General features: G+C 33.8%; 2 protein-coding genes across 3 annotated transcripts in view; both read left to right on the top strand.

Annotated features, from left to right (window-relative positions):
* The window catches only part of asb10 (ankyrin repeat and SOCS box containing 10), a 24648-nt gene extending 15719 nt beyond the window's left edge, over positions 1–8929 (top strand). For both annotated transcript variants that reach the window (XM_056451182.1, XM_056451183.1), the window contains exons 3-5: positions 1–222; positions 7151–7264; positions 8595–8929. The exon at positions 1–222 is cut by the window's left edge and continues 289 nt beyond it. In XM_056451182.1, the coding sequence (XP_056307157.1) occupies positions 1–222; positions 7151–7264; positions 8595–8780 (522 nt within the window). In that variant the 3' untranslated portion in view covers positions 8781–8929. The remainder of the gene's footprint in view (positions 223–7150; positions 7265–8594) is intronic.
* A 4603-nt stretch (positions 8930–13532) lies between these two features.
* gbx1 (gastrulation brain homeobox 1) lies at positions 13533–16852 on the top strand. Its single transcript, XM_056450788.1, has 2 exons — positions 13533–14348; positions 15636–16852. Exons 1-2 carry the CDS (start codon positions 13913–13915, stop codon positions 16148–16150), a joined length of 951 nt encoding a protein of 316 aa, XP_056306763.1. The 5' UTR covers positions 13533–13912; the 3' UTR covers positions 16151–16852.
* The last annotated feature ends 1072 nt before the right edge of the window (positions 16853–17924 follow it).

Raw genomic sequence — 17924 nt, 5'->3', positions numbered from 1 at the left:
CCATTGCACATGGCCTGCAAGAACGCCAACCCTGATGTGGTGGATCTGCTGCTGGAGAATAATGCTGGAGCCTTCGTCAATGAAATGGATTACGGTGGAGATGCACCGCTCCATAACATCCTGAAGGTGGTGGCATACAAGACGGAGCATGAGCCTGAGAGGATCGTACAGGCGCTTCTCAATTACGGGTCCATTAGGGTTTGGCCTGGAGCTCTGCCCAAGGTCAGGATTGGACAAAAGGGGGTTGATATGCTGAGTATTATTCTTCTATTACTTACAGTCAAGGAGTGAGTGGATGAAGGTTCTGTCATTAATTTGGGAATTATGGGGACTAAATAACATAAGCTGAATATTGGATCTGATCTAAAAGTTTGAAGTTGTTCTGTTACAAGGTGTTAAGCTTGAATTAGTCATTTTTAAAGTTTAAAACAGAATATTTTAAGGTTTTGCAGGTTTGAAAGATTTAAAGCCTGCTTACGTTTCTTTCTTCTGTTGAACACAAAAGAAAACATTGGAAACTGATAGCGAAGTTTTGTTAATTGTTTTTTTCTCTACATTTTTCAACAGCTCCAAATTTTATTTTGTGTTCAACAGAAAAACGAAAATGTAAAAAGTTGGGGTGTGTAAATGGTGAGTAAATATTCATTGTAAGGTAAACTATCTTTATACATCTGATGCAATTTTACATTTCAAATACGATTAGCCATCAGCTATGCTATTCTGGGGTGCGTTTCCCAAACAACAACATAACTCGCGGCTGAACTATCATAGTATGATGCATCATTTGGGAAAAGATTGGGAAAAAAATCATTGGAACTACGCTAGTTATAACATAAAACATCCGTAATGACACTCTTAACGGGGTGGAGTAACAACTTCCCCATAACTTTGTGCAATTTATATTGTTTTACACCCACACGCATTTAAAAAAAAAAATCCAATATTAGTTTTGATAAAAACATGCACTCCTTTTCCACATTAATTGAAATATGTAAACGGCACATATAGGGCCAATGTTTCCTTTACAAATATTATTGAGGATATTCCATATTCTATTCTTAAACATAAAACCACTTAGTAACAGGTATTATAATTTTATAAATAAATCACATAAATCGTTAGGCTAATGGTTGTAATTTACAGTAAGCAATTTATTAGGAAAAGAAAAAAATCCTAATTCATAATAATAATAATAATAACATAAAATAATATTAATAATAATAATAATAATAATAATAATAATAATAATAATTATTATTATTATTATTATTAATTTATTATGTTATTATTATTATTATTATTATTATTATTATTAATAATTTATTATGTTATTATTAGCATTAGTAGTAGTAGTATTGTTATTATTAGTAGTATTATTAAGTAGGATATTGTTTATTTAGTTTTTTAAAAGTCTACTTTTACAATTTGACACATTCAAACCACTGCAGAAATGTTCCATCAGGCCTATGTCTTACAGTACAGATACATTTAACCTACTATAAATTAAAAGTATTAACGGATGCTATATATTTTTGTTTTCACAAGCTTTGGAGACGGAACGTAAATTCCGCTTTTAAATAATAGGTCACCTGAGCCACAGCTGCTTTCAAAATGGTATAAATGTTTTCAAAGTGCACTGCAAAGGAGACGCAATTGTCAATATGAAGATCGCTAAAACTGAACTGTAAAAAATACTTTGAAACGAAATTACATGCAAGAGGAATGACGTTAATGCTTTTTTCTTTAAAAATTCCAAGTTTAAATGTCAGAATGTTCTAAATGAATAGGGCATAGGGGGGATAACTGGGATTAGAACACAACCAGGAACTAGGTTTCTAACTACAGCTCTAGATGTGTAGTTGCAAGCGTACAAGTTTGCGATGCAGTTTGCGAATGTTCGTTAAAGCAATGGATTTGGGAAACGCCAAACTGTTTGTAACGACTCTCTCTCTCTCTCTCTCGTTTTAGCATGTTCTAACAAACTGATAGCATTGCTTAGATGATTTAATCATTTCAACCAGTATGTTTTAGCCAACACAATCTCACAGCAACTCGTAACTTTTTGATTTAGTGGCTAATTCGTATGAATTATTTCGATCTCATATGTACAATTTAGTACGATTTGCTCATCAACCAATGACGGATGGAATTAGGGGTGGGGTTGGGTGCCACGCCTCCTTTTTAAAATCATATTCGTATGACTGAACTCGAACGACTGAACTACGAATTTGTAAAAATTGGCCACTAAACTAACAAAACGTAAAATACTTATGTTTCCTCGTGAGATCAGGTTGTTTTAGCATGTTATTACCTTGTTTTACAAGTTGCAAGCATGTTATGCTTTAAAATATGTAGCATGTTGCTAGCATGTTTTTGTTGAATATTGCTAACATGTTCATGCATAAAAAAAGCAACTTCTATTATTTAAAACATTCTATAGCATCTTTTCACATTTGTATAAGCTATTCATAATATTGAAATGAGCTACTTTTTTGACTAGTGATAGATCATTTATCGTGTTTTCTCATAGACATTGCTAAATAACTTTTATTATCATATATTTTTACTCAGGGAAGTATTTTATTTTGAAGTAAATATTTATGATTACTTGTGTACATCTCACAGTTTGAGCTGGTTCTTTTCCAAACTGGAATGATTAAATGCTATTCTTCAGGTTGAATGCAGGATTAGACCTGGAGAAAGAGTAAAGTAAACGTGAATTAAAGACAGTCGTCTGCTAATGTTCATTTAGAAGTCTCACTCATCAATTACTTGAATCATATAGTCATTTCATTTATTTTCTCTGTGGAATTTACTATTTATTATTTGGAGGGAAAGAATCATCTGTAATGGCATGATGTAGCCATTACTTAATGAGGTTTTCTATTTAACAATGATTTAAATTAGATATATATCACCAGCCACTTTATTAGGTCCCCCTTGCTAGTTCCGGGTTGGACCCCCTTTTCGCCTTCAGAACTGCCTTAATCCTTCGAGGCATAGATTCAACCAGGTACTGAAAATATTCCTCAGAGATTTTGGTCCGTATTGACATGATAGCATCACGCAGCTGCTGCAGATTTGTCGACTGCACATCCATGATGTGAATCTCCCGTTCCACCACATCCCAAAGGTGCTCTATTGGATTGATAACTGGTGACTGTGGAGGCCATTTGAGTACAGTGAACTCATTGTCATGTTCAAGAAACCAGTCTGAGATGATTCGCGCTTTATGACATTAACGTTATCTTGCTGGAAGTAGCCATCAGAAGATGGGTACACTGTGGTCATAAAGGGATGAACATGGTCAGCAACAAGGTAGTGAGGTAGGCTGTGGCGTTGACACGATGCTCAATTGGTATTAATGGGCCCAAAGTGTGCCAAGAAGATATCCCCCACACCATTATACCATCAGCCTGAACTGTTGATACAAGGCAGGATGGATCCATGCTTTCATATTGTTGATGCCAAATTCTGACCCTACCATCCGAATGTCGTAGCAGAAATCGAGACTCATCAGAGCAGGCAACGTTTTTCCAATCTTCTATTGTCCAATTGTGGTGAGCCTGTGCGAATTGTCTACAAGCCTAAATGCATTGAGTTGCTGCCATGTGATTGAATGATTAAAAATTTGTGTTAACGAGCAGTTGGACAAGTGTATCTAATAAAGTGGCCGGTGAGTGTATTTTTGGCATTTTGAATGCCAGTTTATGCATAGTGATCACTTTCAAATAAGTAGACAAAATATTTTTTTTAATTATCATTTAAGTAAAAAACTTTGCTTTTTAAATGGTGCTGTGTTGTAGCTTATTTATACTGTAGACTGTATTTTGTATATGTATAAGATATATATTGAATCAAGATAAAAAATTTGGTCACACTTCATTTTGATGGTGCGTTTGAGTTACATAGCATATACATGACAACTAATTCTCATTAGATTATAAGTAGACTGTTTGGTTGGGATTGACATGTACTTGCAAAGTTTCTTATAGTCAGTTAAATGTCTGTTGAAGGAGCAGCATCAACAGATATTAAGCAGACAGTCAACTAATACTCAATGGACATATTGAAATTGAGAATTACTAAATGAATTAAAGAAAAATAAACAGTGTTTGCAGAAAAAAAGGCATATAATTGACCTAGTTAAAAAGTCTAAATCGAAACATAAAAATCTGAAAATCTGTCATTATTTTCCAAATCCTGTGTGGATTTTATATCTGCGAAATACAAAAAATTTTTTTATAATTTTTTTCTAATAGTGATCAAATGAATCAGCATTTTATTTCAAAATATCCTCTATCTGTTTTATAATGACACAAAAATGAAAGAAATTATTAAAAACATGGATTTTTGAAACTAACCTGTTTGCCGGTCATCCCCTTGGAACCCCCAACCGAAGCAGGCCTCCATTTTCTATCGACAAAATTACAGTTTTCTATAACTATTTATCCAATTGAGCTAATATATAGAAATTAACTCTATTATCACAGTTTACCACGAGCCACATATAATTCCTTACTTGTCACAAACAGAGAAATAATCACTTTCAGATGGATTTATTTCTGTCGTTCAAAAGCGCTCTGCTAAAAACACTTGATCTCACGCATCCAACGAGTCCCACTTGTGCCAAATAAATTGCCTGAGTCTTAACGAGGCAAATGTTAATAGGAGATTAATTAGCAGTAATTGCAGAAATTCCCTACAATCCCCCAGAGGGAGGCCCAATCTGTTCATCAGCCCAAGTAGTTAATTATTCCATGCAATGTTCCCCAAAAATACAACTTTCCACCTTTGACCTGCACAGCACAGGTGGAGATGTTGAAACAGGTGGAAGCTGACAGGAAACTGATCGCCAAAAAATGTTTGTTATTCAGAAAGACTCTTTGTTATGTAAAGCAAATCGCAGTCTGGTCAATTGTTTGGTTTCTGAAGAATGTTCAATTTGGTATAGATGACATTCATTCAGTCATTTTCCTTCGGCTTTGTCCCTTTATTTATCAGGGGTTGCCACAGCGGAATGAACCACCAACTTATCCAGCATATGTTTTACACAGCGGATGCCCATCCATCTGCAACCCAGTTATGGGAATCACCCTACACTTATTCACACACATACACTATGGCCAATTTAGTTTATTCAATTCGCCTATAGCGCATGTCGTTGGACTTTAAGGAAAACCAGAGCACCTGGAGGAAATCCACACCAACACAGGGAAAATGCAAACTCCACACTGAAATGCCAACTTACTCAACTGGGACTCGAACCAGTGACCTTCTTGCTGTGAGGTGACAGTGCTAACCACTGAGCCACCGTGTCGCCCTAGATGGCGAATCTCTCAGATAATAATCAGCATCTAAATATTATATTTTTTATTTAGCAAGAATGCATTAGGTCAGTCAAAAGTAACAAAATTATATGTAAAACAAATGCTTTATATTAATAAAAAAATTTACAAATCATTAAATAAGACAGAATTAATGAATTCTTTCATTTTGATTTGATACATTATTTACAATATTTTTTTCACTGTAATAAATGACTGTAATTTGCTGCAGTAAATATTTGATAGCTGATTAAATATATGCTTCTTACTTTATATGTTGACTAACTATATATTAAGCTTATCAAAATTGAGATTTTCTTTTTGGTTATTGTTGAAATTACTGTTTCTTTTTTCTTATGAGAGTTTAATTTAGTTGTAGCAAGTAATAATAAGTTCTTATCTATGTAATGTAGATTAAATATTTTTTATTTCATTAATTTCATTCAATCATTTTCCTTCGGTTTAGTGCCTTAATTCATCAGGGGTCACCACAGCGGAATGAACCGCTAACTCATCCAGCCAATGTTTTACAGATGCCCTTCCAGTTGCAACCCAGTACTGTGAAACATCCCTACACACTCATACACTACGGCCAATTTAGTTTATTCAATTCAACTGTAGCGCATGTGTTTGGACTGTGGGGGAAACCGGAGCACCCGGAGGAAACCCACGCCAACACGGGAGAACATGCAAACTCCACACAGACAAGCTAACTGACCCAGCCAGGACTCGAACCTGCAACCTTCTTGCTGTGAGGTGACAATGCTAACCACTGAGCCACCGTGTCGCCCTTCATTCATTTTTATTTGTATATTTTAACTGTATAATTCTGGCAACCACAGGTGTCAGTTGTTGTTTTTTTATCTTGCAGAATTTTGTTCCACAGTGTATATTTAACACTCTAGTTTATGATTTTTTTAACAATAAATATTTCATTTAATAATTCAAACTTTCTAAAAAAAAAAAACAACAACAAAAAAAAGTAAAACGTTTTTACATTCTTAACAAAAATATGAAAAACGAAATAAAAATAAATACATAAATAAATACTCTTTTAAGTTGTTAATACTATTTTTGATTATTTAATTTGATTTCTTTTAGAAAAATCACAGTTTCCACAAAATAATAGACAAAATTCAACATTCATTTAACAAGATTCTCCCAAAAAATAAATAAATAAATAAATGTTAAAGTTAAAAATAAAAGATAAAAACCCTGATCAAAAATTACACTGGAAAACCCAAAAAGTTAAGTTAACTCAAACCGTTTGAGGAAACTGATTGCAACAAACTATTTAAGTTCAAAAACTAATCCTAATGAGTACTGTGAACTTAATCCATGTGAGTAAATGAAGCAATTTGAGCACAGTAGAACCTGATAAATGAAGAGAACTCAAACCAACTGAGTACAGTAAAACCCGATATGTTAAGGCAACTCAAACAGTTTGAGGAAACCGATTGCAGCAAACCATTTGAGTTAAAACTAATCTATATGAGTACTGTGAACTCACTCTGTTTAAGTAATGAGGTGTTTAACTAATTCATTACCTTCAACACTGAATTCAAAACTCTTTTATAAATGAGTAGAATTAACTTTCAGTACATTTTGAATTAACTACACTCATTTCATTTGATAAAGTTGACTGCTGGCTTTTACACTGTATGATTTCCACAAATATGTGAAGCAATAATTTGGGGGAATAAATGACATTTTAAAATACATTAAAAAGACTGTCCATTTGTTTTTGTTTTTAATCTCCCTGTTTATTTGTTTTAGTTTTTCTTTTAGTTTAACTGCTTGACTCTATACCATGTCTTGCACAGGTGTTAAAATACTGCTGCTCATCTCCACGAACAATAGAAGTGCTCTTAAACGCCTACGACCGACTCAAAATCACTGACGCCTGGGTTGAAGCAGTTCCTCCTGACGTCTTTCAGGTCAGATTTCCTCTGATATTTGTTTCAAGTGTTTCACTCGTCAGATTTTTAGCTTTTCATAATTCTTTTTTTCAGTCTAATGTAAAGATATTTTACAGATTGCATTCCTTAATATGTTGTAGGACTTTTAAGGTTCCATTAGTTGATGTTAGTTACTTTTTTTACATTAAATAATCATAGTTCATTTACTAATGCACTATTCATATCCCAAATTTGTGCTTGCTAAAGGTATAGTTCACCAAAAAAATGAAAATTCTACCATTATTTTCTAACCCTTGATCCAAAACTTTTTTTTCTTCTGTTGAACACAAAAAAGAGATATTTTGAAGAATGCTGGAAACCTTCCATAGCAAGAAAAAAAAACTATGGAAGTCAACGGTTACAGGTTTCCAACATTTTTTAAATTGTGTGTGTGTGTGTGTGTGTGTGTGTGTGTGTGTGTTTTCAACAGAAGAAAACAAATTTATTTTTAAACAAATACAGTAAATAATGATCGAATTTTGGGTGAACTATCCCTTTATTAATATTAGTTAATGCACTGTGAGTTAGCAAAAACTAGAAATGAATGACTATTTCATACATTTTATTTAACTAACATTAACAAAGATGATAAAATACTGCAATAAATACATTGTTTGCAGTTGTTCATTTATACTAACTACTGGATCTTCAATATGAAGGGTTACCAAAATGGTTTCCAACAAATTTAGTTTGTTTTGGTGACATATTTTCAGAATAACAAAGCAATAAAAAGAGATAAATCCTTATATAAAAATCTTTCACTCCAACATGCTAAACACCTTCGGATTCTTGCACAGGAAGTGTATGAAAATTCATGTAATTTAAAACATCTTGTAATTCAAAAAACGTAATATAACTTAATATATAACTCTCTTCCTTTTTACCCTTTTCACCTGCAGTGTCTTTTCTTAAAGGGACAGTTTACCCAAAATGAAAATGTACTCACTATTTACTCACCTTCAAGTGGTTATAAACCTTCATGAGTTTCTTCTGTTGAACAAAAAAGAAGATATTTTGAAGAATGTTATAAAACTGTAACCATTGACTTCCATATTAGGAAGAACAAATATGGCACAAGTCAATGGTTACAGGTTTCCATAATTTTTCAAAATATCATCTCTTGTGTTCAATAGAAGAAAGAAACTCATAGGATTGAAACTAGTAAATATTGAGTAACGTTAAATTATTGATTTTTGGGGGTGAACTGACCCTTTCATATCACAATCAGCAGACTCAACAGGTCTCTACAACCTCAAAATAATCTTCTCGCAATATCAGATATTAATTTTATATCTTGTTTTTGGCACAGAAACACCGTGAATTCTACGAATCTCTGTTTGCTCTGACTCAGACGCCTCGATCTCTCCAACATCTGGCCCGTCACAGACTACGAACATTTCTGGAGGGCCGTCTGCACCGGGTCATCCCCAAACTGGGTTTACCAACCTTCCTCAAAAACTATATAATGCTGGCATTCAGAGACTATATGCACTGAGAGAAAGAGCAGAACATATGACACAGAGTGAGTTTTATACCGTCAAGTCACTGTTTTTCCAAAGATTTGTTTTGGGAATGATTTGTGGATGAATTGATCAAGTGACGATTTTATAGGAAATCATTAAATGGATGAATTGATTAATGCTATTATTTGAGCGTGTGCTTTTTATTTGTGTTGATTGTAAAGCATCGGGAAAGAAGATTAGAGGTTGCTTATGAAGAATGAAATAGGAGGAGATGCAACATTATTGTATTCCACCACAGTGAGGCGCCATAGAGCTCAAATACAACCTCAACTCCTACTGACAATTCCCAAATCACTGATAGGAATTAATTAAGAAAAAAACTAATGTAATATGAAAGGAACATATATTTAAAATTAATTTAAAATTAATGCTGAACGCTTTAATAGTTTCACTTTATTGAAAAATAAACATTTAAGAAATTATTTGTATTAAGAATTAATTTTAGTTGCTATTCTGTGTCAAAAATAATTACATTTAAATACTTAAATATTTATAAGAGCTGATCCTATTAAAACCTAATTATTTTAGGGGGGGGTTTTTGGAAGGAAAGTGTCTAACAACATGTAACAGAACTATCGTAGATGTAGATGTGATTCTGTGAACATAATATATAGAAAAATATAGGTGAGTTTTGAAAAATGACAACTATAAAAAAAGATAATTACCCAAAAAAGTCAAATAACCCAAGCATTGAGTTTAAAAGTGTCATTTAAATTTCATTGAAAATTTTAAACCAATATTGGGTAACAATCTATCCAACAAATTTTAGAGTGATGCATTCAGAATAGATTTAGATTCAAATAGAATTTAAAAAATCTTGCATGATTAAATGTTGGCTTTGTTTTAACCCAACATTGGGTGAAAATATGGACAAACCCAATATTGATTTAAGTTTTTCAATTAAATTTAAATCACACTTTTTTTTTACACAATAGTTGGGTCTTTTTTAGTTTTGGAATAGAATAATATTACCATTTATCATATTATTAGCATATTATTTATCATACATATTATGATTATCTTATTATTTAAGAATTTTAAATTGATACGTTTAATTTTTATGTTTATGCATCCCTCTTAAATATAATGAGTTGTTTAACTCTTTTTAACTCAATGCTTGGCTTATTTTACCAAAGTTTGGGTTCCAAACAATCTATCTTTTTTAGAGTGATCACCAAAACTCAACATTTTTCAAAACTCACCTATATATTTTTCTATATTTTTATACATGTATGTTCACAGAATCATATCTACATCTACAAGTAACGCTACAGGTTGTTATCAGGTTAATCGACTGATATGAGATCACCCACGTGTGGATTTTCCTTCAGAGAAGCATTATGGAGATGAGATGTGCAGAAGTATTATGTGATTATGTTATGGAGAGGCAAGCACTTGAATGATAACCAACAAGTAAAGGTCTCACATGTTTAATGATCCTGTCACCTTGACTCTACAGAACACCAGCAATAATGCAAAGAGCGTTGACTAAAAAGATTAACCACATTATTAATTTTGGTATTATTATTATTATTAACTCATTGTATTTCGGCTTAGTCCCTTATTTATTAGGGGCTGCCACATCACAATGAACCGCCTATTATTACAATTATTATTATTATTACTATTATTATTATTATTACTATTAATAAATATTTCCTAATAGATTCTTACAAATGTTGATTGCAAAAATTTATTTTATAATATATTTGCTTAATATTGTTACAATCATACAAGAATTATTTTTGATCGATTTTATTTTAAGAATTTAGATAATAGATTTTATTATTATTATTATTATTATTATTATTATTATTATTAGATATATTTATAATTACTATAAGTCATAATTATGTTTATATAATATAATTGGAAAGATATATAATTTTGTGATAGTTATTAGAATTAAAAATAATTATATTACTTTTTAGATCATTTCTTTTGGGATATTCACATTTTATAATCCAATGATTTTAATAATTATATAACTTACAAATATTTTATTAATATATTAATAATAGCCTGATAATAATAATAATAATAATAATAATAATAATAATAATAATAATAATAATAATTTTAAGAACATAAGATCTTTAGTCTCGTTTAAAATTATAAATATTATCAAAACAAAATATAGCATCAAAACATTTTAATACTTTATCCATCGTTATTCTGCATATTTTCTATTATATTATTCTGAATATTAATTTACATTTTACCAGTAGTCCCACTAGACCTGCAAACACATTAGTTTTACAAAATTGTAAGGAATCTTTAACAATAAAAATATTTCCTCTCTTTTATCCTGCGCCATTTAGATACTAAGTTATTAATTGCGCGTCAAATATATAATAAAGCCGGGTAGACTGTGCTTTGTTTTTTCCCCTTCGTGTGTAGCTCATGTAGTGAAGAACAAAGGTGCGAAACGATTGTCTATGAGCAGATCTTTGATAAAAGTCTCATATACGATGACCGAGAGGAGGGGGCTCTGATTGTATCCCATTCAGTAGCGTGAGAGAGAGAGCGCGCGCTGTCTGGTTTCAATAGATCAAAGAGCACTGCTCCTGAATGGAGTCATTTGCAATTATAAGAATAATTAGCATCTGTGGGTCCTCCATCGCTAATCAGAGTCGGAGGTGATGTGTTTATGTCCTCGCGCAATCAGACGGCCAGTTGGAGAGCGCGCGCCCCGCAGGACTCAATAGCGCCTAATCATCATCAGAAGTGAATTGGCATTTAAACGGTAAAATGATCTCCGATTAAATTAATGCTTAGCAGGGAAAGAGAAACCGCTCAGAGGGTACAATTTTAGACCCCTTTTCTTTGTTTTTTCTTTTTAGAAAAAAATAAATGACATTCTAACCTATTAAAGCAAAGTATGATTACTTTTGCCTCTTAAAGTCTTTCCTTCTTAATTTTCTGTGTAGCTACCTAACATACTGTCAAGTTATCCGTTTGATTTTACACCGTGGATACTTCTCTGAATATCGGTGAAGATACCATATTTACATATACCTATACATTTTAACATAGTAAATTAGTGACTACGATACTAATTTACAAACTAGCCTAATCTGTAAAAATATTTTAATAACTAAGGGAAAAGTCTCTTTAAAAGGATGAAGTTATCAGAGGGAATCATTGAGAACCTGCTGAAAGCTGTGTTAAGTTTATCAATCCAAAGTTTTACAAATATTAAGCAAATTTAACAAAAAAGCACACGTTATCGGAGAAACGTCTTGTTAATCATGACTCGAGATCGGCCATTTTTTCAGTTATATCAACACATTTTATATATAAGTTTACTCAGAGATTGTCTAACAAATTTAAACTAACACAACCATTAATGTGCTAACACAAAAATGCGACGCCGTTTAACAAAAACTTTTCTCTTCAAACATATGCTATGAAAATGTTATTAAAAAAAATCATATATAATGACAGTTATTCCTACCTGTTTTTTGCTAGAAGTTCAGTCCGACCCTAACGGAAAGTGCTCGCGCCACCTGCTGTTGCTATGGTTACCCCCTCTGGCGCAATTTCTTTACTCGAGCTTGCACATTTAGCGAACTTGCCTAACTCAAACGTTAGGCTATTTGAAAACGCCTTTGAAGTGTATATTTTACATTTCCACACAAATGTATATAGGCTACTTTAAAATTTTTCCTTTCAACCTCCCCCAGTGTTTGTTTTGATGTAGCCTACATTAGGGGGGTTCAAGACCTCATTAGGGGGTTCGTATCCTCCCATAAATCTCACATTATTCTTGATTAAAATTAATATGTATATAAAAACATTATTTTGACAAATAATGTTGCTATAAATAATTTTAAGTATGAAAATAATAGTCTATACAAAGATTATTGTTCTCAACTAAACGGATGTTAGCAATAGCTACTTAAATAAAGACAGTTGGAAAAGTGCTTGCGCCGCCTGCTGTTACTATGGTTACCCCGGCAATATATATTCTGGAGCTGCATATACATTTTAAGGAACTTTTCTAACTTTTGTAGTAGCATACATTAAGCTTTATAAGCCTTTTGAAATGCATATTTAGATTTCCACACAAATGTATTTTACATTTCCCATTTTGCCTCCTCCAACTGTTTGTTTTGACGCTTTAGGGAGGTTCAGAAGCTAATTAGGGGGGTCAGAACCTCCCAAAATTCACACCCTGCTGGTGACTAAAAATTCATGATGTTTGTAGCTAACAAAAAAGTCGACTAACATAGGCTAAGACCTACAATAATTTAGGTAGCTAGGCCTAGATAGCTTACAAATGTTCAAATATGCCGACTTTCTTTTTTATTCTCATCTCGAATCCATCTAAATATAATCAGATATTTATATACATATCTTAATTCTCCCCTATTTTATAAGCGGAGTTCACACAGATCTCCACATTCAAACGTCATTTCATCAGTAAAATCTCTCTCTTGGGGATAATTGTCGGCCAGATTCACTCTTTCTCCCCGCAGAATAGAAAAGACTCTCTCTCACAAGAGGGCCGAAACATCTGCCTCTCCGCCCTCACGACTCCGATGCCATCGGCCTCTGAAAGAATCAACAAAAGAACCGTTGTTATATATCTTCCCTTGAATACAAAGTAATTACTTATCATCAATCAAAATTAATAATAGTTGATTGGGTTGGTGTGGTCAGCGCAGTCCCCTCACATTCGCTTTCCAGAGGAGGGGACTTGACCCACTGGGAAACTACCCCCCCTCTCTCTAGGCGGCCTAAAAAGTCAGGGACTGAATAAGGAAATGAAGCGTAATTTGAGGAAGATGGATGAGTCTCCAGGGCAACTCCCCCTTCTATCCTCTTGTATTGATGATAACTGAGAGAAAGAGAGAGAGAGGGCGAGAGCGCGCGCACGAGAGAGTGAGAGAGGGGTGTGTGTATGTGTGTGTTTATGTCTCAGTATGTGACAAATAGAGGCTGAGACAGGGAGAGCTCCAGACAAAAAACGCATCAGGTCTCAGTCAGTTGGACGGCGAGGACCCTACAGCAGCGCCAGGATAACAGTGGACACACATTTGGGTGATTTGAAGGCTAGTGCAGCACGGGATTTATACGACCAGACCGCGCTCCGTTCACCATGCAGAGACCGAGCGGTACGGGCACGGCGTTTTCCATTGATTCTTTGATTGGCACTCCACAGCCCCGGCCGGGCCACCTGCTCTACACGGGCTACCCGATGTTTATGCCGTACCGACCGCTTATGATTCCACAAGCCCTGTCTCATTCGTCATTACCGTCGGGGATCCCACCTTTGGCACCGCTGGCATCTTTTGCAGGGCGTCTGACAAACACTTTTTGCGCGGGGTTAGGGCAGGGGATGCCCTCCATGGTGGCGCTCACCACCACCCTGCCTAGTTTCTCGGACCCTCCAGATAGTTTCTACCCCCCGCAGGAGATGCCGGGACCCCGGTTAGGCGCAGACGGGACGGGGATGAACCGGCAAGAGAGCCCGCATGACGAACTCAAAGGCTCTGAACTCCTCAATTTCACGGAAACTTTTCAAGCAGTCGCAGGTGAGCACCGGAGACCAAGTCTCGCTGACAGGTGGTTTAATCACGAGCGCAAAAAGTTCTAATTAAAGATCTATTCAAAAAAGTTCTAATTAGAACTCAAAAGAACTTTAATAAAAGAACTTTATTTAGAATTTAGAATGTTTCACAGTCTCAAAATTCCACAACAAGCTTTTATCCTGTAATTATTTTAGATAACACTGGTTTTGGTGAGTTAGAATGTTAATAAAATAATTTGTAATCTGAATTCAACTTTTTTACACCAAAACCCAACAGTAAAGAGTTTTAAACTAAATAATAATATTTAAAAAAGAAACACAAATCAAATAAACTTAAAAAATAAAAACATTATAGGGCTACAATATGGGTTAAATAATGGTTAAAAGATTGTTGCAGTCAGAAATATGACGAAACTTCATATGATGTTTTTAAATATATTTATGATGTGAATGTAAAATATAGAAGTCGTATTTGTAAACACTGCTTTTGAATGAAATGTTTAAAATATACGCTTTTTATGCACTGAATGAACAGAATGCATTTTTATTTCAAATATATTAAGGAATTTCATAAATATGTAAAAGAAAAACAAAACATTGTCAATTGATCGTCATGTGGCACAGGCCTCAACTCCTGTCACAAGGGAGTTTAAAATTAATTATACGCCCCAGACTACAATCGTTGCATGATAATTCTAAATATGTTCTGTAAATTATGTTTTTTTTAAAGTTGAAATTAAAGCAGACTGAATTGGAAAAAAAAGATACGAACAAATTATTAACAATTACTCAATCTGTAATGTTGCAGCACTCTTTGAAATTGTTATAAAAAATCTTGTTATATTGTCATTTTAACTCGGGCTTTCACACACATTTCGTAAGCATTCCATATTTAAAAAGTGAAACGCACTTCTGGCCCCGCTTTAAAGGAGGAAAATACAGTTATACACAAGTTCCTAAAGATTTTAGTGTTTTGGTACATTTATTAACTATTGTCTACATGTGAAGTGTCAAATGGAGTAGATTAAATCATAAAGCAACTGATTAGAAATTCTATTTTGGCGCAATGTTTTTTATTTAAATCACATTTCATAATTTGCTAATTAATTTTTTTCTCGATTTTAATTCAATGTTCTTGACCAGTAGCCTAATTATTTCGAAGCTGTCAAAAATTACTTTTGACTTCTGCTCGACACCACATTTAATTCAATAGCCTACCTAAAAGTCGATTTGGGCAGAAATGTGCATGATATTTCCAAGTGCTCAAAATCTTACTTTTCATCCTCTTCAGGCGAAACCAAACTCTACAGTTCAGATGACGAGAAACTGGACCTGAAAGCAGCGGAGGCCGCGTGCAGTGACCGGGAGGACAGCTCGGCCGACAGCGAGAACGAAAGCTTCTCCGACGGGAACACCTGCGCCTCGGCGTCCCAGAAAGGCAAACTGAAAGGCGGCTCACAGGACGCGTTACCGCCGGGCGGCTCTGCGGGGAAGAGCCGCAGGAGACGGACTGCTTTCACGAGCGAGCAGCTGCTGGAACTCGAGAAGGAGTTTCACTGTAAGAAGTATCTGTCCCTCACCGAGCGCTCGCAGATCGCGCATGCGCTCAAACTCAGCGAGGTCCAGGTCAAAATCTGGTTCCAGAACCGCAGGGCCAAATGGAAACGGATCAAAGCCGGAAACGTCAACAACAGATCCGGTGAACCCGTCCGGAACCCCAAAATCGTGGTGCCAATTCCAGTGCACGTCAACAGGTTCGCGGTGCGGAGTCAACATCAACAAATCGAACCGGGCAGCAGGCCATGAATGAACTCCTCAATATAAATGACTCCTCAAATGAACATTTACTTGACCCTTGTTTCACTGGTCAGGGGCCACACGCAACAGATGCATGAAGCACAGCTCAAAGGAGACTATTAGGATACTTCTGTAGGTAACATTAAAAAAAAAAACTACGAGGCCTGCACAATGCTTAACGGATTATCTGTTTATATTTATTCGATTCTAAATAGCCTATAAATATGACTCAAAGTTTATAATATTTGAATGTATATTAACACGTAACCTGTTAAGCATTTACACACGGAAGACGTTACCGAAAGTGTTACCGACTTTTATATATATCTGTTCGATTTCGACATTGCTTTCAGGTTTGTTCAAATTCCTTTATTTTTAATTTATTATTTTGTACATTTTGTAAATATGAAATGTGTCCGCGCGACACACATGTGCACTATACGAGACTGTAAAGAGACTTTTTAAAAGAATAATAAGTATTTATAAGTTGCTGTCTAGTGAGTTTTTGCATGTGTTGCCATTTGTTGTCTGATTTCCCCGTGTTGTTTTAACGGGCCGTTCTCGTTGTTTCGACCATTTTTTTTTTTTTGCATGTGCTCTTAAAGCATTTCTGTCCCTCTGAGGCGGAATCTCCCCCAGTTCTTTGTTGAAAAAACGGTGATGGAAATAAATAAGCTGAAGAACACAATGGCAGACTGATATATTCCAATCGACCTCACAATAAATATGGTGCAATATGTTTGCATAAAACTGTTCAGGGGAGACGATTTGTTCATTGCATATTTGTTGTTGTTTTGTTTCAGTTTAATTAATTATTGATCAACTCAATATATAGCCTATTTGATGTAACACATATTTTGAAGCATAAGGTGACTATTATTTGACAAATTTAATCATTTGTATGTTTTATTAAATAGCAAATGACAAAAAGAGCATGCATCAATTGAACTATTAATAATATAAAACGAATAATTCTAACAATATATATATATATATATATATATCTATATCTATATCTATATATATCTATATATATATATCTATATATATATATATCTATATCTATATATATCTATATATATATATATATATATATATATATATATATATATATATATATATATATATATATATATTCCCAAATGATGTTTAACAGAGCAAGGACAGTATGGTATGTCTGATAATATTTTTTCTTCTGGAGAAAGTCTTATTTGTTTTATTGTGACTAGAATAAAAACAGTTTTACACTTTTTTTTAATGATCCATTTTAAGGTCAAATCTTTTAGCCCCTTTAAGCTATATATTTTTTAATTGTCTACAGAGCAAACCATCACTATACAATAACTTGCCTAATTACCCTAACCTGCCTAGTTAACCTAATTAACCTAGTTAAGCCTTTAAATGTCACTTTAAGCTGTATAGAAGTGTCTTGAAAAATATCTAGTCAAATATTATTTACTGTCATCATGACAAAGATAAAATAAATCAGTTATTAGAAATGAGTTATTAAAACTATTATGTTTAGAAATGTGTTGAAAAAAATCTGCTCTCCGTTAAACAGAAATTAGGGAAATAAATAAACGGGGGGCTAATAATTTTGACTTCAACTGTATGTATGAAAAATGCAGCATTGCTTGCTTTTTTAATATAAATGTATTTATATATTTTACACTGTTGAACGCTTTGCATAAGCAATTTCTGGAAATATTAATCTTGAATTATCTTCAGTACATTATATTTATTGTTTAACTTTACTGGATAATAGTTAGGCATTATTTAAAGG

Source organism: Danio aesculapii, chromosome 24, assembly GCF_903798145.1.
Source record: "Danio aesculapii chromosome 24, fDanAes4.1, whole genome shotgun sequence".
NCBI lineage: Eukaryota > Metazoa > Chordata > Actinopteri > Cypriniformes > Danionidae > Danio > Danio aesculapii.
The sequence above is the reverse complement of the archived record's forward strand: the minus strand, read 5'-3'. Positions and strand labels throughout refer to the sequence as shown.

What these genes read in the sequence shown, in the direction of transcription:
- gbx1 (XM_056450788.1), top strand. Translation starts at nt 13,913, where the DNA reads ATGCAGAGACCGAGCGGTACGGGCACGGCGTTTTCCATTGATTCTTTG. An exon ending in AACTTTTCAAGCAGTCGCAG is followed by an intron (nt 14,349 to 15,635) that starts GTGAGCACCGGA and finishes CATCCTCTTCAG; the next exon opens with GCGAAACCAAACTCTACAGT.